Source organism: Phoca vitulina, unplaced genomic scaffold (genome assembly GCF_004348235.1).
Source record: "Phoca vitulina isolate PV1807 unplaced genomic scaffold, GSC_HSeal_1.0 scaffold41, whole genome shotgun sequence".
NCBI lineage: Eukaryota > Metazoa > Chordata > Mammalia > Carnivora > Phocidae > Phoca > Phoca vitulina.
This window is the reverse complement of record NW_022589744.1, coordinates 16837549-16861097: the sequence shown is the minus strand read 5'-3', so window position 1 is coordinate 16861097 and position 23549 is coordinate 16837549. Positions and strand designations below refer to the sequence as shown.

The window sequence follows — 23549 nt, the reverse complement described above, 5'->3', positions numbered from 1 at the left end:
TGCTTAACAGAGTATTTGCACTACCTACAAAGAAAGGAAATTTGCTAAGTAATTCATCCTTTCCCCTACATGAATTATCACACTTTCAAAATAGGTCATGAAATGGAATTGTACCTCACTGAAAAACAGTAACAGCAGTTGAAGAAACATAAATGTCAAAAGCGTACCTAATTAAACTCTAATATAAGACAGCATGAGAATGAAAAAGAACACTAATTAGCAGCTAATGATTTGGATGATCACATTTACCTCTGCTATTTGGAGAATACGGTCCATTACAGACATTCGCATTTGCCCAGGTTGAGTGAGGAGGTTCCCGTCAAGGCGTGAAAAATCAAAAGGGATCAGGCAGGTCACAGAGAGCCACAGTAAAAGCATGTAGCGGGTCTCCCAAGTCTAAGAAGTTAAATCAAAGTAAAATGACTCCAGTATAAAGGACAGAGGTAACCCGCATGCCCCACTCACAGTCCTCCCTGCCCTCCCTGCCCACTCAATGCCCACCAAAGGCCATTCAGATGCTATCCACCTCAGAGCCTGGAGTGCAGACCATCGAGAGTCCCTCCCGTATCTCTACTGTACCCCACCACACACACCCTCTGTCATACAGACAGCTGGGAACCTGGTCAGATGAAAGAAACAGCAGAACGAACAGAGAAAAGTCACAATAGATCAGTATAATGGCTTCTCTTCACTGGCACCCTTCAGCACACAATCAGCATTTCAAGAAAGTGAAAAACAGATAAAAAGATGGAAAACAGGGGCGGCTGGGTGGCTCAGTCGTTAAGCATCTGCCTTCGGCTCAGGTCATGATCCCAGGGTCCTGGGATCGAGCCCCACATCGGGCTCCCTGCTCTGCGGGAAGCCTGCTTCTCCCTCTCCTACTCCCCCTGCTTGTGTTCCCTCTCTCGCTGTGTCCCTCTCTGTCAAATAAATAAATAAAATCTTTAAAAAAAAAAAATGGAAAACAGAAGACTTAAGAACAAAGAAAAATACTCTCAATGTCCAGTCAAAGAGGAGTGCCCTTATTTTAGGTAGTCAACAAAACAAGACTCCACTTTGGCCCTGGAATCACCCATCGGGGGCACGAGAAGCAGAGGAGAGCTAGGGAAATGATAACCCACATCTTCAACTGAAATTGGGCACATTCACAGAGACAACTCACTGGTGGAGCAGTTATGAACGGTGTGCTCCTCACACTGTGCAGAAGAGTGCTCCCGAAGCAGCCGGACTCCTGGGAAAGGCCTGCTAACAAGGCTAGTCACCAGGGGGCATCCGGGAACTTGGATTTCAGAAGGCTTCCCACCATTCCCTGAGAAGGGGAGCTCTCTGTGCCTGGACTATTTGTACAAACCACATCACTTATGTCAAAACCTGCTTTCCTTCTGGGAGTCTGGAATTTCAGTCCATATTTGGCAGAGTACCCACATGACCAGCCCCCAAGAAAAATCCTGCACACCGGTCTCTATGACCTTCCTGTGGACAACACTTCATATGTGTCACCACAACTCAGTGCTAGGGAGACTCACAAGAGCCCTGCGTGACCTAACTGGGAGAAGACTCTGGAAGCTTGCTTCTGGTTTCCTCCAAACTGCACCTCATATGCCTTTTCCCTTTGCTGATTTTGCTACTAATGAGTCACAACCATAAGAACAACTACATGCAGTCCTACAGTGATCCTAGAGAATCATCAAACCTGGGGGTGGTCCTGGAGAGCCCCAAAATAGTTATATTTCAATTTTTAAAAATCTGGAAGGTTGACATAGTTATCACCACACCATATGTAGGCATATTTTTTTCTTTATAAAGAGCATATTTTAAAAGGAAATAATTTAAGTTAACATAATAACAGAAAAAGCCAAAAGAATAAAAGAAAAGAGGGGCGCCTAGGTGGCTCAGTCATTAAGCATCTGCCTTCGGCTCAGGTCATGATCCCAGGGTCCTGGAATCGAGCCCCACATGGGGCTCCCTGCTCAGCGGGAAGCCTGCTTCTCCCTCTCCTACTCCCCTTGCTTGTGTTCCTGCTCTCGCTATCTCTCTCTCTGTCAAATAAATAAAATCTTTAAAAAAAAGATTTGTTTAAAAAAAAAGAATAAAAGAAAAGAGAGAGAGGGACACAAAACAGCGTAAGATAAAACTGAAGGAAATAGGAAGATGAAGCCACCAGTCAGGAGTAGAGCAAACAAGGGAAGAAAGAAGGAGGGACGAGGTTGGGAATGAAAAGGAGGAGAAAAAAGACACTCACTTCATGGTCTCTGGGATTCTGATTTGTAAACATATCTAAAACAGGCTGGACGTCGGATACTTCATGAGGAAATAGACGAAGAAATGTTTTATATCCTCGAACCTACCAGATTAAAAAGACACTGAATTATTATATAATTAGAAAACACAGAAAGTAGCAAATTATCTTTTTCCTCTATCATCAAAGATCACCACCTATCCCACCCAACGATCAGAAGAGAATTATACCATATTAGAGTGATACAACTTGTTAAGAATAAACAGGAAAGCTATCTTTGCTTCTTACATCATTTCATATGTTCTGTCCCAACTTAACACATATAATATGTGCTTCATCACAAATACAGGTATATTACAAACAAATTAGTTTTCCTTCTACCTTATTTATACAATTGCCCTCTGACCCTCAGGAGGGAATAAGTCCTCAAAAACCTCAAAGGTCCCCAAATTCATTACGGCTTCCATAAACGCAATGGTACTGCACCTTCAGGAGAGATCTTGCACTCGACCAACTGAGCCACAGAGAAGTATGCACATGGGCAGCCCACCCAGGGGCCCTCTCACTGGCCAAGGACCTCTCTTCACCACACAGCAGGCACTACTGGACGGCGCAGCCCCACAAAACCCACCCGGAGATGGCTCTGAGTCACTCCCGTGGTCAAAACTGCAATTGGTTAAATCTGTAGGCCAGCAAAGGGATAACCCCTGGGAGTCTCTAAGAATGCAGAAGATCAGGCCCCACCCCAGACCTGCTTACTCAGAATCTGCCTTGTTAACAAGATCCCCAGGAAATTCATCTGCACATTTTCACCAAGCTTGTCCACTTTTTCCTTGCAAGAAACTCTTCTGAATTACTCATCTCTCTCTCCCTCTCCCTCCTTCCTTCCCCTCCCCCATTTCCTTCCTAGCTAGGCGCTACCTGATCTAGTCAAAGGCAAGATGCTAAATATCTCAGACATGGTTTCAGCCAAAGGACCCACAGATCACTATCACTAACATCTGATCCCCAACGTATGGTAAAAAGAGAAAGAATGAAACCCACAAATTATTTGTGAAAACCATCTTTCCTGAAAAATAGCATTTGGAAAGTAATTTCTGGACTGAGTATATAAGAAAGTATTCTGTCAACTATAAAGTGCTATGTAAATGTTACCTTGGTGATGATGTAAAGAAATTTAAAAGCCAGATGTATGAGATCAGTTGGAGATGTCTTATCTTGCACTATATCCAACAACAAGTTCATCATCCATTCTAGGGAAAAACATATGCAAAACATTTACTACAAAATTAAACATTAATATGATATCAAAATAAAATGCCAAAAAAAAACTTTAATTATAAATGTAAGAGTGATTCAGGGGCGCCTGGGTGGCTCAGTCGTTAAGCATCTGCCTTCAACTCAGGTCACGATCCCGGGGTCCTGGGATCGAGCCCTACATCGGGCTCCCTGCTCAGCAGGAAGCCTGCTTCTCCCTCTCCCACTCCCCCCTGCTTGTGTTCCCTCTCTAGCTGTCTTGCTATCAAATAAATAAATAACATCTTTAAAAAAAAAAAAAAAAGTGATTCAATATTAGTAAACCTATATGGTCCAAGTATCAATAGAGCAAAAGAAGAAAAACATTTTCATCATAACAGTTTCTAAAAGAAAAAAATTAATACAACATTCATCCTCTCTTTTAAAATGCAGCCACCCACCTGGGTGGCTCAGTCAGTTAAGTGTCCAACTCTTGATGTCAGCTCAAGTCATGGTTTTGAGATCCAGCCCCACGTTGGGCTCCGAACTGGGCAAGGAGTCTGCTTAAGATTCTCTCTCTCCCTCTCCCACTACCCCTCCCCCCACTACTCACGCACATGTGTTCTCTCTCTAAAATAAAGTAAAATAAAATAAAATAAAATGTAGGAGAAATATTCTGATTTTTAAAAATTATTCTATCTCAAACTAATATCTAACACCACGCTTTACAGAAGATACCTCCTACAACTACCATGACTTAGTGATGAGCACATTCTAACCAATGTAGTAAGGCAGAAAAAAAGGATTTCCACTTCCCGTTATAAAGGAATAACTTATATGGAATTGCTCTACCACCAAAAATTAGAACACGAGACAAATATGTGACAAATATATTTTCAGACACTGGAACAACAGGCAGTGCAAGGGAACGGACCAATTGGGATCTACAGCTGCCCCAGGCTGTCTGCTGGGAGGTCATTTTTAGAACTCAGTACAGGCAGGGGAGGACTCAAAGAGAGCAGAGACCAAGGTTCAAGGAGGCTAAGTCAGCTGAAATCTGCAGGGGAGAGTAATGAAGAGGAAGGTATGCAGAGAATGAGCTCCAGAAGTCTAAAGAGGTCCCCTTGAGTCTTTGGCTGAATGTTCACAAGCATGGGAGGAGTCCACAAGGCCAGGTAAGAACAACTACCAAAAAGCACTGAGGCAAAGAGTTTCCAGCTGACATGGGGCCAACATTCAAATTCCATCAAGCCAGAGTAGAGTCCATGCTGAGCACCCAGAGCAACCAGCAGACACTCCAGACAAGTCTTTCCTTAAGTAATAAGGCTAAATTAGAGAAAAACTAGAGAAAAAGCGAGACCTGCCCTAACAAGGCTTTAATGGGATCGAAAGGATACAATGATTTACAATTAACTTAACTGCCTAGCAAATTTGAGCACTCTTTAAAGACAAAAAACTTAAAACCACCAACATCATAATAATCACAATGCCCATCATCCACTCAAAAATTACGAGGCACGTGGCTGTCTAAAGTTACGGTGACTTCTAACGGGGAAAATCAGTCAACAGAAATTCCCTAGACAAAGAAGATATCAACTTTAGAGCAAGTATCATAAATACTAAAACATGCTCAAGGATGTACAAGAAAACGTGAACAATACGAAGCAAGAAATGAAGATACAAACACAAACAACTTCAAGAGCTGGAAAAAATAAAATCTGAAATGAAAAAGTAATTAAATGAGATTAACAGCATATTTGATACTGCAGAAAAAAGATCAGAGAACTCAAAGATACAGTAACTAAACTTCTACACTACAGGGGGAGGGGGGCTAAAACAACAAGCAGCCTCAGGACCATGTGCAGCAGTGATCTACATTCAGGTAACCTGAGTCCCAGGGGGAGAGGAGAGAGGAAAAGGCAGAGAAATATGTATAGAAATAGTAACCAAAATTATTCCAAATTTGATGAAAACTGTAAACCTATTAATCCAAAAGGTTCAACAAACTCCAAGCAGGATAAATGGAAAGAAAATTACACCATGACATGTCATAATGAAATTGTTGAAAACCAGCAATAAAAAAAAAAAATTCTACCAACAGCCAGAGAAACAGCCCACTTTACATGGAGAAACAAAGACAAGAGTAAAGACAGACCTCTTGTCAAAACCAATACAAGCCAAAGGCAGTAGGACCATATCTTTTAAAATGCTGAAAGAAAAAACTGTCACCCTAGAATTCTATAATCAGCAAAATCTCTCAAAAGTGAAAGTGAAACAAAATATCAAAAGCTGAAAGAATTCATCACCAGTAAATCTGCACCAGAAAAAAATGATGTTTTGAAGTCAAGCAAAAAATAAACGAGACCAGATAGAAACTACAATCTACATAAAGCAAAGAATAAAGGTGGAAATGGTAAATACATGAATATTAGACTTGGGGTGCCTGGGTGGCTCAGTCGGTTAAGCATGAGACTCTTGATTTCCGCTCAGGTCATGATCTCTGAGTTGTGAGATGGAGCCCCACTCCAAGCTCAGCATGAAGTCTGCTTGAGATTTTTCTCTCCCTCTGCCCCTCCCCCTATTTTTTAAAAAAGATGTACTTATTTATTTTTATAGAGAGCGTGTGAGAGAGAGTCCAAGCGGGAGGGGGAGAGGGAGAGGGAGAGAGAATCTCAAGCGGACGGAGCGCAGAGCCCAACATGGGGCTTGATCTCACAACCCTGAGATCAGGACCTGAGCATAAACCAAGAGCTGGTCACTTAACCCAACTGCACACTTAGGCACCCCTCCACAAAGGTAACTTTGAACTTTTTTTAAGTAGGCTCCACGACCAGTGTGGAGCCCAACATAGGACTTGAACTCACAACCCTGAGATCAACACCTGAGCTGAGATTAAGAGTTGGACACTTAACTGATGAGCCACCCAGGCACCCCTGAATATGTTTTAAAGAATGAAAATGTATAACCACAGATAAAGAGATCAAGCTAGCATTATTTACAGACTATATATTTACTGCTTTGAAAACACAAAAGAAACTAAAAAGCTAGTGAAGTATTTAATTACACAACTTTAAACATTACACCCAGTTAAAGAAGCCAGTCACAAATGTCCACGTACTGTCTACTCCATTATGTGAAATGCTCAGAATACACAAATCCAGAGACAGAAAGCAGATTAGTGGTTGCCAAGAACTGGAGGGAGAGTGGGGTGACTGCTGATGGACATGGGCTTCTTCTGGGGGTGAAGAAATGTTCAGGAATTAGCGGTGACGGCTGCACAACCCTGTGATATACCAAAAACCAATGAAGTACACACATAAAAGGGTGAAGTCCGTGGCGTGCAGGTTATACCTCAACACATGAGCACAAGCAGCTTTCATCCCAGAGCAAAACTCTGAACAGACCACTTAGGGCAAGTGAAGCGTTCCCTGGAGGGGATGTGAGCACCCCAGATAAAGGAAGGGCTTCATTCTGCCATGTGGAACATCCTCAACCAGCTCACATGCTCCCAGAGAAAATCTGCCCATCCACTCACCACACTGCCTGACAGAATACTCTCAGGAGAGGTTTAGCTGGAAACACTCCAACATAAAATAGAAGCAGAGGAACCCCCATCTACATCCATTCAGTCTTAAATATGGACAGAACCAATAACATGAAAAGACCAAATTACAAAGAAAAGCTGACTCCAGAGGAAAGAGGTGAACTCGGGGAAGAGCAGAGAACAGCCTGAACCAGACCAAGAGATTAAGAAAGACGGCACAGCCATTCCACAAGAATAGAGACCAGAAAAGCAGATCATTCCACGTGCTTATCTCAGTAACCCTCACCACCCCCCAAGATGCAATAAAACGAAAATAAAGTGATACAAATACACAAAGGAACAGAGAAGAAAAAACAACAGCCAAGAGATGTCAGCTGTGACTTAGAAACTGGACAGCGTCAGGGAAAGCCACGGTAACTGGAGCAGCCCAGCAAGGAGTCAGAGCTGAAGGGCCAGGAATGGCCCCGGGAAGGACACAGCAAGAGCTGAAAACAGGAGGAGTGCTCTAGGGTCTCCCAGCCACAGCCCCTTTTAGGCAGAAGACCAGAGGTTTACCTCTCTAGAGTGGTGAACACCTTAGCCATTAGCCACATTTGGGTTTTTTTTATTTAAGTCAAATAAAATTTTAAATTCAGTTCTTCAGTCATACTAACCATATTTCAAGTGCTCAGCAATCCCACGTGGCTAGTGGTGCCCTTACCAGACAGCACAGATCTAGAACATTCCGTCATCACACAAAGCTCTGCTGGACAGAAGTGCTCTGGAGAGGGTAGGTCCAAGAGGAAGCCAGGACACACCTGACAACTGCCACGCAGTCAGCTCCTGATCCAACAAGGAGGAGGCATTCCAGGCTCGGAGGCCCCCGGTGGGACCCTCCCCAGCAGGGCCCCAGCGCCCAGCAGCTAGCCATGTGCTCCCCAGACAGGAACATCCGACCCATAAGACGACTTCGAAAAATGCCAAACCAAGGACAAGAGCGCTTAGATAGTAAAAACAATGGACAAAATAAATTCAAGAACATCTTCCACATGCAAAACAAAGATCAAAAAGCAAAACTATGTGGGAAAAGCTAAGGGACCCAGAGGAGTGATCCCTCCAGTGATCACTCCTGGAAACTTAACATCCAGTTCACAGGGACATCAGAAAGAGAAAGCAGAAGCAGAGAAATGACCAATAACACACCAAAAGTCCACTGCACCAAAGGATGTAAGTCTTCAGGTTAAAATTGTCCAGCTAATGCCCAGCATAAGAGAAAAGGCCCAGAGCAATTCACACTCTTATAAGACATCAGTTTCTGGAAACTTTCAGCAACAAAAAAGTCTCCTAAAAAAGAAACTTGGACTTGGTAACAGTGGATGAGAGAACCATGCCTTCTGTCTTCAGCCAGCCAACCTATCAACGAAGTACGAAAATTCATTTATTCTGGGGGCGCCTGGGTGGCTCAGTTGATTAAGTGACTGCCTTCGGCTCAGGTCATGATCCTAGAGTCCCGGGATCCAGTCCAGCATCGGGCTCCGTGCTCAGCGGGGAGTCTGCTTCTCACTCTGACCCTCCCCCCTCTCATGCTCTCTCGCTCCTTCTCTCTCTCAAATAAATAAATAAATCTTGGGGCGCCTGGGTGGCTCAGTCGTTAAGCGTCTGCCTTCGGCTCAGGTCATGATCCCAGGGTCCTGGGATCGAGCCCCACGTCGGGCTCTCTGCTCAGCGGGAAGCCTGCTTCTCCCTCTCCCACTCCCCCTGCTTGTGTTCCCTCTCGCTGTCTCTCTGTCAAATAAATAAATAAAATATTTTTTTAAATAAATAAATAAATAAATAAATCTTTTAAAATAAATAAATAATAACACCAAATTGGAGTAATTCTGTAGGTCTAAAAAAAAAAAAAGAAAGAAAAAGAAAATGCATTTCTTCTGCCTGAGACAGGTGAGAATTCAGAAAGCTTACCTTCTATAAAACCTGGTGGTTATCTGAAGAAGAAAAAAACAGCACACACAGCACCAGCCCACTTTTTAAAAGGCACATATGTGTATGCTAAAGCTAACCCCTATTGCCTCACATGGTAACATGTTTGAAGTTTCAACAGCCCTGTGGGGCAGGTAGTGCTAATAATCCCCATTTTACAGGTGAGGAAACCCAGGCCAGAGCAGCTAAGTGGTGGCACTGGGTATGCAAATCCAGGCAGTGTGGCCTGGGTCTCATGCACCTAACCCCCACCCTGTGCTGCTTTTCAATTTAAGTTACTATTGCTACCTTCTTCCTTCCTAATTTCACTGCCAGGAGTGTTACTTTTGCAGACAGAAAAAAGAAAAAAAAATTGTTATCAGTATGAAAGAGGTCAAAAAGAAACAATGAGAAAAGAAACAAAAAACCACTCCTCTTATACTAAGTTAAGGAAACCCAAGCCTCACTGTCTCCATCCATAAAACAGAGCTGACCATAGATTATATATGATCTATATGAGGATTAAATGGTGACCCCCGTAAAGCACTTGGTTCTAACAAAATGTGCCTGGAAAACAAACTGATTAAAATACACACGATGAGCAAAAAAGAGGTTCTTAAGTAACAGCAAGGAAGAAAGAAGCTCAAATACATCTGCCCACAGCCTAGAGCAACATTGAGAACTCCCAGGACTCTCCCAGTCCACCAGCATTAAGTGGCCCTGCTAACAAATAAGACCTGGGCACTTCATCCTGACACCCTCTGCTGGCGAACACAAAGACACACACACCCCAGCACCACACACCAAGGCCTCTGAGCATCTGCAAGTGAACGATCAAAACCCAAATCATTAACCTCTGTTCTTACCAAGGTGTGGGTCCAACAGATGAGGCTGCTCCTGGTATTTGTCCATTATTACTAAAAAGAGAAACATGCGAATTAATTAACATCACTGAGGTGCGTGTGCACACAAGGCCCGGGAATCCTCAGGTCTCCCCCTGCGGACTGCTCCGCTCGGCTCTTAGGAGCGAGGCCACCGGGGGCAGCCCCCCACGCCGCCACACCCTCCACCTGCTCAGCACGCCTTCCTTCCCCCACCCGTCAATCCCACACAGACGCCGTCCGCCCCTTCGCTCCTCCCTGTGCGGAGCACACGAAGCACTGCGCCCTCCCCGGGCCCAATCCTTCAGAGCACACGCTCCTCCATCCCAGGCGGCCTGCTTTCCGCTCCTTCCAGCAGCTGGCGCTGCTCCCATCAGATCCAAAGACCACTGGCCTGTGACAGGTCTGCCATGCCACACCCCTCCACACCTGCCAGCCTTCTGGGAACCGGAAGCCGGGCTCTCCCTGGGTACTCCCCTCACCCCGCAGCAGTTCTGTGCACAAGCTACCGGCTTCTAACCCCAGGCCACAACCAAAGAAACAGACTCGGCAGGGCGATGAAGCACTGAGCCCAAGTGCACGCGAGTGTCAGCCCTGGGCTGTACCAGCGAAGCACACGCCGCGTCCACTCAGCCGCCACACCGCCCCTCCCCCGCAGTCCGAGGCTCGTCACCGCAAACCCAGGAAGGCAAAACTCGGCGGAAATTTCCTCAGCAGAAAGGGCCCACAGTGGTGGTTTTACTGAGTCACAAAACGCTTCCGATCCCACTCGCTCCCTAACCAGTCATTAGAGACAAGGGCCAGGGCGCCGCCCGCCGCCGCCGACTCTCCGGGGGCCGAACTCGGAGCACGGACACCAGCCAGTAACCTGTCCTGCGCGCTCCCCGCCGGTCCCCCGCAGGGCCCCGGCCGACGGGGCCGTCCCCCGACTGCACGACCATCTGCTCCCCCGCCCTCTCCGCGCCTTTGTCTGCGGCACGCGGGCTCGCGGCGGCTCCTCCTCTCGCCGCCTCCCGGTCCCCACAGCCGTCCCGGAGGAGCCGTGCTTCGCGGGCTCTCGCGACCCGGCGGGGCAGAACTGGAAGTCGCGGCCGCCCCGCGGAGGTCAACACCAGGTCCTCACGCCCAACCCTCCGCACCCCTCCTCCAAGCACAGGCGGGAGACCGAGCGCCCACCGCCCCTCCGCCGCCAGGCGAGGCCGGCCGCGCGCGAGCGCAGGGCTCCCACAGGTGCGCGCCAGCTGCGAGCTCTCGGAAAGAGGAGCAGCTCCCGCCCGACAGCACGCACGCCCGGTAACCGGACCGGGGCCCCGCGCGCACCTCGGAACCGCTCCAGGGCGCCCTCCCGGGCCGCGCGGTCGCCGAGCACCTTCCACAGGCTGCCGAGCAGCGCGCGGATCTCCGCGCCCTCGCCGAACGCCTCGAGGGCGCCGCCGCGGGCCAGCGCCTCGTCCTCCGCCCCGTCCTCCGGCGCGCCCGCGGCCGGCTCCTCGCCCAGGGCCATCCTCGGCGTCCCGGACCGCGCCCGTGGACTCGAAGCCCGGCTACGCCCTAGCACCCGGAGGAGGAATGCGGGCTGATGCAGGCTGAGGGACGACGGCTGAAGCAGAGGCGGTGGCTGCCGACGCTGGCCCCGCCCCGCGACCCCTGACCTCGCGCCTCGGACCCGCTACGGAGCGCGCCGGCCGCCAAAATAGCGAGCACAGACGCGATGCCGAGCCCTGTGGGGCGGGGCCCGGGTGAAAGGAGCCTGGATCGGGCGAAGCCGGACGAGGGAGGGCGGAGCCTGCTGCGCGGGCTGGGGGCGGGGCCAGGGAGAAGGCGGGGTGGGGGTCTGAGCTCGTGGCTGGAGCCCAGGAGCGTTGTGGAGCTGAGCCCGTGGGGGGCGGCGGGGCTTTCTAAGCCTGTGGATGGGGCCGGAGGAGGGGGACCTGAGCCCGTGGGGGAGGGGAGGTGGGGACGGAGCCTGTGGGCTGGGGTGGGGAGGGACGGAGCCTGTGGGTGGGGTTGGGGAGGGATGTCTGAGCCTGGGGGTGGGGTCGGGGCGGGGGTGGGACCTGAGCTCGTGGGTGGGATGGGGTGAGGACGGAGCCTGTGAGCGGGGTGGGGCGGAGTCTGAGCTCATTGGTGGGTGAGTCTGAGCCTGCGGGTGGGGCGGGGGCGGGTCTGGGCCTAGGGTGGGGTGTTGGGAGCGGCCGTGGCCCGCGCTGGGAGTGGGGTCGCGACCAGAGTCGCAGGAGGAGACTCAGGCTCCGAGCCCCGCCCCCACCCCTCCCCACTCCCTCACCCCCCTACACACACGAGCTGCACGGGTCGCACGGTCACATCCCACAAACATGGGTTCTGCGACGATAGCAGTTTCTGGTTTGAAATGTCACTTGTCTGGAAGGATGCGTCTGGGGTGGAGTTCTTTCTAGAAAGTCTTAACAGGCTCACCTGTCGCGGTGGGACCAGCCTCCTGACCGCCAGGCCCGCTGGACGGTCACACTCAGATAAGAGAAATCTGGGCGCCCCTACCACCGTGAAATTGGTAATTTTGCAAGGAGTAATGAAGGCGTGGCCACGTCTTCAGCGACGCGCCGTGCACGGCCACTGCCCCACAGATCCCGCCCCAGTGCCACCTGCCCCAGCCCCCCTTCAAGGATGTCAGCCCCGACGTCCCCAACCAACCGGCCAATCTGGCCACCTGACCACAGTGGACACCCCTGACACCCCACCGTGGGCACACCCCACTGCCCGAGGCTCTCCCCCTACCCTCAGCCTCTCGTTATCCAGCCGCAAACACGCCAGCTGAAAAATGGAGTGCGGAGCAGGCTGGGCAGTGGCTGCAGCCCCAACGCCCGTCCCCCACAATACTGAGGGCCTTCCTTCCATCTGTCCTACCTCGGCAGGGGAGGACTCACAGCTCCATTCAGCCCCAGAGATGCCGCTCAAGACGTGAGACCCATCTCCTGGTCTCCAGCTCTGCCTGAGACGGAGTCCACAGGGAGATGTGACCCCAACTTCCACCTACGCAAATCGCAGATCTGTGTGACTCTGTAACAATCACCACGAAAATATCCAAACTCCCCCAGATCACGATACATAGTGAGCCTGCTGGAAACCCGTCAGGTGCCGGGGGCCTCTCATCAGCCCAACTGCGAGGGTGGAAGCACAGACAGACCGCACAGCCGTTGCACCCCTGAACCCCCTACTTTATTATTCCCTGAAGCCATCTCTGGTGCTGCCACCCCACTTCTTTGCAAAGCAGGGAGGCAGGGATGCAGGCTGGATTCTACTTGAGAAGCTTCCTCATCGTGCCCAGGGATGGGCTCCTATACCCCTGCCCAAAGTGGTTCCAGTGGTTTAGGTAGTTAAAGAGCTGGTACAGCAGCAGTCGCTTGTCGAACCCTGGAGCCTTGGGGATCTTCCGGTAGTAGGCAGTGAAGAAGGATCTGGGAAACCCCCCAAACATCAAAGCAATTGCCAGTTCAAACTCAGAATGTCCATAGAAGGAAGCTGGGTCATAAACAATGGGCCCCGAGTCGTCCTCAGCCACGTTTCCTGACCAGAGATCCCCATGAAGAAGGGCAGGGACGATCTCTAGACCACAAAACAGATCTGGGATCTTCACCTAAGAAAAATAATTATTGCACACAGAGTTACCATGGGACTATAAGCCACGGCCACCTCATCCAATACTTGGAAATAAGGCAGAGATGACCTCATGTTTGTTCTGGGTCCAACCACAGCCTGGTCTATGAAACCCAGAGACCCTCTGAGTCCAGGAGAATGCAATGTTATCTTACTATTACTAATTTAGGTCTGGACGGTCCACAGCACTAATGACATTCCTACGGCAGAGACCTCAGTGGACGTGGCCCTGTAGAATATGGGCCAAATAACCTGAGTGCAGGGTTTTTTTAGGCAACTTGGCAAACTCTCTACTGTCCTTTTATTTCCCAGCACGTATATGCCTGCACCTCTTCTGCATACTACTGGTTACTTCATTACTGAGTTAAATGAAATTTCTTCGCTGTGTGGTCACCCTGGCTTGACACGCAGATTCTGTTTTTAACATTTGGAGAGTTACATTTTCAAACTAGTCACTCTGGGGCATCTGCTGCCTACATCTCTAAGAGGTGAGACATTCATGCTTTGGAAAAGAAAGAACAGGGTAAGAGTGGGTAAGAAAGCAATAGTAAATGCCAGCATTTATGAGCCAAGCACCTGCGTTTCACGTGGGCACAGCTTGAGGTTGAGTACTTGGTGACCTAGCCAGTGAGAGTTGCACTCAGGGGCCAAGTATGTCCTCAGGTACCATCCCCTTCCCAGGTTCCCCATCAGGCCAATAGTCCGGCACTTATGTGTCCACACTTGACCAGCGCTGCTCCAGGGCTCCAGTCTACCAGAGGACCCCACACAAATGCGATGCGCTAATAAAAGGACAGCCCCTGACCCACCTGTAGCTGTGACCAGAGCTCTCGTGCCTCTCGGTCGGCGTAATCCTTCTCGATGAGGTCCATCTGCGCTTGGAGACGGTACCGGGCAAAGAAGGTGGGCCAGTCTTCCTGCCACTCATTCACCTAGACGGCAAGATGAGGCTGAGGCTGCAGTCGGTGCTCACAGGGCAGAGCCATACATGGGGACTGCACAAACCCAAGCCCAACCACTAACAGACAGACCAAATATTACAGCTAGCCACCAGAGGAGATGCGGGAGTCATTAACAATACTCAGTCCAGGGGCGCCTGGGTGGCTCAGTCATTGAGCATCTGCCTTCGCCTCAGGTCATGATCCCAGGGTCCTGGGATCGAGCCCCGCATCGGGCTCCCTGATCAGCGGGAAGCCTGCTTCTCCCTCTCCCGCTCCCCCTGCTGTGTTCCCTCTCTTGCTGTGTCTCTATCAAATAAATAAATAAATAAATAATCTTTAAAAAAAACAATACTCAGTCCAAAAGAGGGCAGATAAACAGGAAAAAGGGAAACAAAGAAGAGATAGGACAAATAAAAAACAAACAGCAAGATGATAGATTCAGCCCTAACCATTATCAATAAGCACACTACATGCAAAGGGTCTAAGTACCCCAGTTAAAAGACTTGATTCCAAGCTGTGTATGAGATATGCACTTTACATATAAAAACAGAAATAGGGTAAAGGGATAGAAAAGATACACCATGCTAACACTAGTCAAAAGAAAGCTGGAATGGCTATACTAATATCAGACAGTAGATTTCGGAGATGAGACTATCATAAGAATAAAGAAAGTCATTTCACAACGGAAAGCGGGTCAACTGATGACTAGGACATAATAATCCTAAATGTCTGTGCCATGGATATATGGCAAAGAGGCACAGGAACAGGCGTTCCGCACCACTGGCCATCAGGGGAAATAGAACCTCAGGGAGATACCACAGCACACTCACCGGGATGGCTAAATAATTCTAAACAGTGGAAACTACCAAGAGCGGCCAGGATGTGGAGGAACTGGAACCCTCATCCACTGCTGGTGGGAATGTAAAATGGTACAACCACTTGGGGAAATATGTTTGCAGTTTCTTAAAAAGTTAGGGACGCCTGGGTGGCTCTGTCAGTTAAGTGTCTGACTCCTGATTTCGGCCCAAGTCATGATCCCAGGGTCGTGAGATTAAGCCCAAGTCGGGCTCCAAGCTCAGCGGGAATTCTGCTCGAGATTCTTTCCCTCTCCCTCGGCCCCTCCTCCCGCTCACTCTCTCTCACTCTAAAATAAGTAAATAAATCTTTTTTTTTTTAAGTTAAATATGAACCTACCATATGACCCAGCCATTTCCCTCCTAGGTATTTTCTCAAGATAAGTGGGAGCATTTGTCTCCACAAACTCTTGTACACAAAGGTTCACAGCAGCTTTATTTGTGAAAGCAAAACCTGGGAACTACTCAGATGCCCACCAGCAGGTGAATGGATAAACAGACTATGGTTCATCCTACAAAGGAACGGACTTTGAACACATGCAACAACATAGATGAATATCATGAAATGATGAAGCTGAGTGAAAGAAGCCGGAAAAAGGCACAAACCGTATGATTCCATTTATGTTAAATTCTATGAAATACAAACTTATCTCTAATGACAGTGGTTGCCAGGGGCAGGGAAGGGCAAGAGCACCTTTGGGGGTGATGGATATATTCGTCCCAACTGTGGTGATTGGTTCACAGGTATCTACGTATGTCAAAACTTGCAAAATTGTACACTTTAAATGTGCAGCTTATTTTATGTCAATTATACCTTAATAGAATTTTTTTTTAATTTAAAGATGCAAAGCTTATTTCACACAAAGTGTCACTTTGGGAAACCCCTCCGGGGAGGGACTCTCCAGAGAGCATGCCTCGCAGTGACCTGCAGACACACGTCCGTGGACTCCCTGTGCCGGATGCTGTGGTCGCTCAGCCCAGGGTTCACCCACTTAGTGCTGGGTGTGCCTCAAAAGCAGGAGGGGAGGCCCTCTCCTCAGACAGCCTGAGGCACATGGGGTGGCAGATCCTCCTTCCCCATCTGTCTGCACAGGCTCCCAGGGTCCAAGGCTCCATCTTCCTTCTGGATGACCAGGTCATAAAAGACACAGATTGAGTATCAGGAGCTGGACACCAGCACTGGCTAGCCCAGTCCCTCCTCCTGGACAGAGGGACTGTGATCCCCTCACCCAGAAATGGCAGGACTTTCCCGAGTTGCCAAAGGCAGGGCCACCTGAGCGCACCGCTGGTGGGACCCAGCCTTCACCTTGACAGAGGGGCAAGGCAGTGAGGGGGTTCTGGCCCACACTCTGAAGCCAGCCTGTGGGTCAATCCTGGCCCTCCACTCACTAGCCGCATGGCCTCAGGGCACCGCTTGGCTTCTTTGCACATCTGTTTCCTCATCTATAAAATGAGTCAAATGACAACACCCACCTCCTAAGGTTGCTACAGCAACTGGATGACTGGTGTTGGATGGAGCACTTAGAGATGAGCCCAGGGAGTGGCGGTGCACGAAATGCCAGCAGTCCCAAGGGGGCTTAGCAGACCAGGTGTCTGAGAAGCCCGCTGCTGCCGCTCAGGGTCACCCCCAATGGCTGCAACCCCCTGAAGGCCCACGCATCCCTCCCAAGGAGCAGGACCCTCCTGGAACTTCTGGGCTGGTCCAGGCGCTCCATGCAGGACCATCTGTCCCAGCTCAAGGTGGACCAAGTGTCCACCCAGGGTCCTCACCCCTTCCTGGCCAGTTGCAGCTGAGCTAAATAGGTTCATTGATCCAGGGGTCTCAAGGGGCACAGAGGGGTTGCCTGTGTCCCTAATGGACCAACCCCATTCTCATCGACTTCACAGATTGGGGTTTTGTGTGTGATTTCATCTCCTGGTTCTTGAAAAGTCACTGTGCAAGGTCAGCTGTGTCTTTGGAGAGTCCACAGCTCTTAACTCAACATCTGAAGCAGGACACCAAGCCCCATTCAGCCACACTGGCCACCGGCTCCCAGCAGATGTGCAACCCTGGGGGAGCTGACTTCAGCAGAGATTCACGGAGCCCTAACAAGCCTGGGAAACCACTGTGTGTGTAGAGCTTGAGGGACCCCAGATGTGAGGGCTGCCCAGGGGCTGGGATCCCTAAGTCTGGCTCAGGCTTCATAAGGATCTTGCCCCAAGTGCCATCCACCTGGGAGGCTCACCCTCTGCCCACACGGGGACAGGGAGAGACAAAAGGCTATCTAGTATATGCTTCCATTTACACGAAATGCCTAGAACGGCAAATCCGTAGAGACAGAAGAAGTGAGCTGTTACCAGGGGCTGGAGGCAGGGGAATGGGGAATGACTGCTAACTGGTATGTGATTTCTGGGGGTGATGAAAATGTTCTGTAATTAGACAGTGGCGATGGCTGCACAACACAGGAAATATACCAAAAACCACGGAATTGTACATGTTTTTCTGGGGTTTTTCTAAGTAGGCACTGTGCCAAGCATGGAGCCCAACTCGGGGCTTGAACTCACCACCCTGAGATCAAGACCTGAGCAAAGATCAGGAGTCAGATGCTTAACGGACTGAGCCACCCAGGTGTCCCTGTACACTTTGAAATAACGGAGTTTATGTCACGAGAATTACAACATCCTGGGGCGGGTGACCAGGACCTGATCCCTGACATGGAATGCTGCCTCACCCCCACCCCCTTCAGTCCCCCTGCCGTAAGGCCTTTGCACCTGCCGTTCCTCTGCTCGGATGCTCTCCCACCTGCCCCACAGCGTCCCACCTCCTCCCAGCTCAACTTGGTGAACTTCTGCCCCTGCCCTCCTATCCCAGGTATCTTGGCTCACACTCTGAGTTCAGAAATGAGGCTGTCTTCCTGGTGCCCAGACGACTGGCCCTCTGGCACCTACAAGGGATGGGGCGACCAGCACTGGGGCACGGGGAGCAGTGATCAGCTAAGCAGGGACATCCTCATGCGGGCACTCACCTGAGGGATGAAGCCACAGCACGTCACCGTGTGGAAGCCAAACTTGGTCACATACTGGGGCTCGGCCCCCTCAGCCCTCCGGCCTGTCGACAAAAAGAGCTGCTGTCTTTCTCTTAAATGCCAGAGCACAGCAGAGCGCTAGCACAGGCCTGGGCTCTGCAGGGACGCGGCCCTCTGAGGGTGTATTACACGTGGTAGCCGCGAGTCCGCACACGGGCCGGCCAGGACCCTCCTGCCTCAGGCACACCGGCCCGCGGGGCTGGGCATCATCGGCGTCCGAGCCACTCCTACCCACCCGTGGGCGCCAGCAGAATTCTCACTTAACAGTGTCATCAGCACAACGCCGCAGCGTAAAGGAAGACCGTACGCAATTCAGCCTGCTGTGAAAACACCACCGGGAGCACCAACCCAGACAGACACAGCGGGTGAAGGGTGCACAGAAGCAGTGAACGTACCCACTGTGTTCTCCTCCTCCTTCGACTTATCCCTGAGCTTCTGGTTGTGAAGGTGCAGGTCCGCCATCTGGTCTCCGAGTTTTGATGCCTGACTGAGGAAGGAGGAGAGGAGCGGCTTCACACAGGAAATCACCACAACCAGCGCGAATGCGCCGTGCGGAGAAACGTTCTAAATCCCTTAAAAACTACTCTCCATTCCTTAAAAAGTGAGAAATGAACTGCAGGCTATGACCCTTTCTGAAAAACAAAATAGTATAAAATCACCAAGTGGGAGTGGGCTGGTGGCCTTCAACAGAAGCCCTGGGAGGTGCGGGGAATTAAGGAACGGAGGCTTAACAAGTTAAGGAAAAACCAGCTCCGAAGTTTTGTAAAAACAAATATAAATCACGTATTAAAAAAAGACTGCACCAAAATGTTAGCACTGGCCATTCTTCGCTGATGGAACTACAGGTGGCTTTATGACTTCTTTAGGTGAATTCAAGGTTTCCACCTTTTTTAAACATTGAGTATACGTAACTGTAACAATTAGATAAAAATTTAAGGACTTCAGATAATTAACAGATCAATGTCAGTCTGCCCAATGTGCACTAACACGAGCGCACCCTGAAGCGTCAGGCCAGGGACGGTTCCGGCGCGCTTCAGATAATTACAGATCAACATCAGTCTGCCCAGTTTGCACTAACACGAGTGCACCCTAAAGCGTCAGGCCAGGGACGGTCCAGCGCGCTTCTCTGATGCTGAGTCACTGGCGCCAAACTGACCCAAGACCACACAGAAAGCAAGAACTCCTTCTTTTTGTTAAGAATCCGGGGGTGGGGGCGCCTGGGGGGCTCTGTCGGTGAAGCGTCTGCCTTCCGCTCAGGTCACAATCTCAGGGTCCTGGGATCGAGCCCCTCTTCGGGCTCCCTGCTCAGTGGGGAACCTGCTTCTCCCTCTCCCTCTGCCTCTTCCCTCTGCTCGTGCTCTCTCTCTCTCAAATAAATAAATATATCTTTAAAAAAATAATAATAATAATCCGGGGGTGGGGGTATGATCCTGGCCCTGCCTCTGGTAACTGGATGGAGGCACAGGGGCAACCAGCAAGAGCCTGCTCCCCTTCTCTCTCTCCCTCCCTCCCACCCCCCTCCCCCCCAACAACACCCAGGCACCTGCTCAAGCTCCTCATCTTCAGATGCTCCATCACAAAGGCAGCCCCACCTCCAGGCAGGTCAATCACCTTGATGGGCCGAGGTACTCGCACCAGGCCTGTGGTCTGGAGGGCTTCCAGGCTCGCCATCTCTCCCTCAAACATCTGCCGGGCCTGCATCCAGAGTAAGACCATGAGCTCCAACTCCAACAGGGGCCTCTACTGTCCTGGACAGGAGCCACCACATGGGATCACAAGCACCCAGGACCCTCAGTTACTGAAAACTAGCTGGAGCGCAAGACGTCAGCTCCTCAGAGAGTGGGGTGCAAAGTGGCCCCTTTCAGATAGGAAGGGGCTGCCAGTCTGAGGCTGTGCCTGGGACTTGGGGTGGGCAGGATGCTGATGCCCCTGCCCCGAGTGCCTGCTCTGAGAGGTGAGGAAGCAAGGGGGCAGGGGCGGGGCTGCGGGTGCTGGGGGAGGCCATGGGAGTGCTGAGCATGCCTGGGGGTACAGTGGGGTACTGCAGGATGCTGCAGGGGGCCAGAGGGCCACAGGTACCATCGGGTGCCATGGAGGTTGTGAGGAGAACCTCAGGAGGTTCTGGGTGGTGCCATGGGGGGGGCTATGGGAGCGCCAGGCGTGCCAGGAAGTACAATGGGGTGCCTCAGAGTGTGGGTTAGTGGAGGGTCTGGAGTTGGGCCTGGGTCCGCTTTCAGGTTGGCTGCCCACCTCACTACCTCAAGCAACCACAGCAGACTTGAGGAGAAGCATAGGGCGGCATGGGGCCGCATGCCGAAGGGACTGGGACACACATTTGGGGCAAGGAAAGGCAGGGCAGGGAGGTCAGCAGGGCCTGGCTCGGGTCCAGGCCTGTCCCCAGAGATAAGCACCCAGCAGGGCCTGGGGGGTGGGAGGGATCCTCACACCCCACCCAGAAGAAGACGGAACAGCCTCCACTGGGACCCAAGTGCCATCCTATTTCTAAAACATTTCCCACAAATACCCCAATTTTAAACTAGGTGAACTCTCACCCCAGGTACGCTATTACTTGGTTAAAAGTGTGCTAATTAATATGGCTTGTCAACACCTCTGGCTATAGAATTATTCCTCATGAAGCTAAAGCATCTACTTCCACACAGGCAAAGAATCCCATCCTTTAATTCAAAGTACTCAAGGGGAAAATGAGGCAAGGCGTCCCCCAAACTACCAGCCCACACCTGGGACTGTGAAGCAAGGGGTGGCTAGTGTCCGTCAGGGAACATCCAGCAATCCCCCGCGATCCCCAGCAGCGCTCCCGGGGCAAGCGAGCCCCCAAACATACAGGGGCAGAGAACGCCTGAGCTTCGGACTGCCTGTGTCTGGAGGGCCCCACCTGTCATCGGCCCACCTGCCGTGCGCCCGCACCCGGGGCTTCAAGGGCAAATGGTGGAGCCCGGCCTGGGGGAGCATTCAGCCAGGAGGGTTCCAGAACCTGCGTGAACCCTGAACCCAAAACTGCTTCCCAGGAGGGGGGCTTATTTGGAGGGCTCTGGGTTCTGAAACGAAGCTCCCGGACAATTCCCGGGACCAGCCCCGAGCCCTCATCCACCCCAGGTGGGCAGTGCTGCAGGGCGACAGGGAGGAGCCTCTCTGGGAGTCCTTCAGCCCACAGCCAGCAGCTCCCCCAACTCCTGCACAGGGGCCTGGCCCCAGGGCACTGGGGGCCTCCGCCGAGTCCTCCACCGGGTCATCCTCAGCATCTGGGGTGCACTTACTAAGGCTAACTTTCTCCATTTGCGATGTGTTAATATTTCCCATACACCGTATATTTAACAGCAAATTTTAAGCGGGCATTAACCAGCTCCAAACACCAGCACAGGCCTGTGAGTAGAGGGGCACGAGACGGGCCCTTGTGGTCCTGCCTCTTCCCACCTAGTGAGATGGAACCGCGCGCTGGGCTGGGAAGAGGGAGCCCAGAGCGGGGCCCTGGGGAGAAGCAGACCCAGCCCAGCACTCCGAGCCTCGCTTCCCCCATGCTTGATGGGTAGGGAAATTAAACCAAACACAGGATTATTAATCCTGCAGCGGACGAAAGCCCCGATCCCTTAGAAAATGCTTGAGTCCTGCTGGCCCGCAGGAGCCAGCTCCGCGAGACCCCGGCCGACTGCCGGCAGGGACGCCCGGCCCCTCCTGCGCCCCCTCCGCCCCCACCCCTTCCGCTCTCCAGCCTCCGGCTCAGGCCGCGGGGCGTTGTTGGGGGCCGCACCTGCGTCCGGCGGTTGACCTTGACGAACACCGGGCCCGCGTCCGTGTCGTAGGCGCGCCCCTCGCTGATGCAGCCGGCCCCGGGGCTCCCGAAGGCCCGCAGGGTCGCGGTGCGCAGCTCGGCGCGCAGCAGCTGCTCCATGGGGGCGGGGGGCGCGAGGGCCGGGAGGGACAGGGACGGCGCTGACGCCGGCCGGGGCGGAGCCCGCCGCTGCCGAGGCCGCTGTCCGCGGGGAGGCGCCGGGTCTGCGCGGCCTGCGGGCTCTGGCCGTCCTCCCGGACGCGCCTGGCGTCAGGTCCCCGCGCTCCCCGCCCGTGCGCGCTGTGGAGGGACGGACCCCCGGAGGGCGGGGCGGGCGGAGGGTTTCCACAGGCGGACGGGGTGGGGGCGGTGCCCTCCGCCCGTGTCCGCACAGGGTGCCCCCACAATCCTCGCTGGGGCCCACCCATGGGGCGCCCTGCCAGAGGTTCCACGAACCCTTGCTGGACGTGGGCGCAGGCCCCAGCGGGACTCCGGACAGAGTTTAGGATAGAGCCCGCTGTCCCCGGGACACAGGTCACGGGCCTAGCTAGGTCTCACACTGTCCAGACAAGGTTGGGGGTCTTGCCCACATCCCGCCTGGCCCCAGACACTGCCCAGTGGAACCCATGGCTGGTGTTGGGCTTGTTGCTCAGGGCACTTGGTGGCCATCAGAGATAGAGGCTGCCCTGGGGTTCTGATACCAAGCGGCTGACCCCGCCCAGAACGGGACCCCTGATAAGAGACCTGCTGCCCTCAAAGGGAACTTCAAAACACATAAGCCCAGGGCGCCTGGGCGGCTCAGTCGGTGAAGCGTGTGCCTTCAGCTCAGGTCATGATCTCCGGGTCCTGGGATCAAGCCCCCTGTGGGGCTCCCTGCTCAGCGGGGAGCTGCTGCTCCCTCTCCCTCTGCCTCTCCCCCTGCTTGGGCTCTCTCTCTCTGTCAAATAAATAAATAAAATCTTTAAAAAAATACACATGCCCATGTGCACACAGGCATGCACACATGCATGTGCACACCTATGCACACGCGTGCACACGGTCATTGCAGAACAGCAGGTGCGGTGGGAGAGAATGGGTGGCCATCTGTGGAAAAGGCATCTGCCCCTCCCTGTCTTCCTCTTCCTAGATTTTTTCTCTCAGTCTGGTGAAGCCCACCTACCTATTGCATCTTGAGGAGGGATTCCTGACACGTAGATTTGAGCTCATGAACATCTGCAAATGTCTTTAGTCTCAACTGACAGTTTGGCAGGGTATAGAATTCCAGGTTGGAAATGAGGTCCTATTCTTTCATGAACAAGAGGGTCCCACTCCATTACTTTCCAGCTCATTTGGTATTGAGAAGTTTGAGGCCACTTTGATTCTTCCTCTTTGTGTGGAAACTGTTCTCTCTCTGGAGGTTTTTAGGGTCCTCTCTGTGTCAGGATTTGACAA

At 51.8% G+C, this 23549-nt stretch overlaps 2 protein-coding genes across 5 annotated transcripts in view; both read right to left on the bottom strand.

Moving 5' to 3' along the window:
* The window catches only part of TBCD (tubulin folding cofactor D), a 156889-nt gene extending 144033 nt beyond the window's left edge, over positions 1-12856 (bottom strand). The window contains exons 1-5 of one of the 4 annotated variants that reach the window (XM_032429794.1): positions 12722-12856; positions 9824-9874; positions 3395-3492; positions 2243-2344; positions 250-396 (exon numbers count right to left, since the gene is read on the bottom strand). In XM_032429794.1, the coding sequence (XP_032285685.1) occupies positions 250-396; positions 2243-2344; positions 3395-3492; positions 9824-9869 (393 nt within the window). In that variant the 5' untranslated portion in view covers positions 9870-9874; positions 12722-12856. Of the gene's footprint in view, positions 1-249; positions 397-2242; positions 2345-3394; positions 3493-9823; positions 9875-10267; positions 10585-11158; positions 11575-12721 lie in introns of those variants that run through there. The other 3 variants (XM_032429795.1, XM_032429792.1, XM_032429793.1) reach the window with 3 other exon arrangements.
* An 88-nt stretch (positions 12857-12944) lies between these two features.
* FN3K (fructosamine 3 kinase) lies at positions 12945-22282 on the bottom strand. The gene is made up of 6 exons (XM_032429797.1): positions 22098-22282; positions 19875-20026; positions 18727-18818; positions 18272-18354; positions 14281-14403; positions 12945-13451 (listed from the first exon to the last, which is right to left on the bottom strand). Exons 1-6 carry the CDS (start codon positions 22236-22238, stop codon positions 13113-13115), a joined length of 930 nt encoding a protein of 309 aa, XP_032285688.1. The 5' UTR covers positions 22239-22282; the 3' UTR covers positions 12945-13112.
* Between the last annotated feature and the right edge of the window lie 1267 nt (positions 22283-23549).

Coding starts and splice junctions, on each gene's coding strand:
- FN3K (XM_032429797.1), bottom strand. CDS start 22,238: ATGGAGCAGCTGCTGCGCGCCGAGCTGCGCACCGCGACCCTGCGGGCC. Junction 14,404..18,271: donor GCTGTGGCTTCATCCCTCAG/GTGAGTGCCCGC, acceptor CTTGCCGTCTAG/GTGAATGAGTGGCAGGAAGA. Junction 13,452..14,280: donor AGCTCTGGTCACAGCTACAG/GTGGGTCAGGGG, acceptor TATTTTTCTTAG/GTGAAGATCCCAGATCTGTT.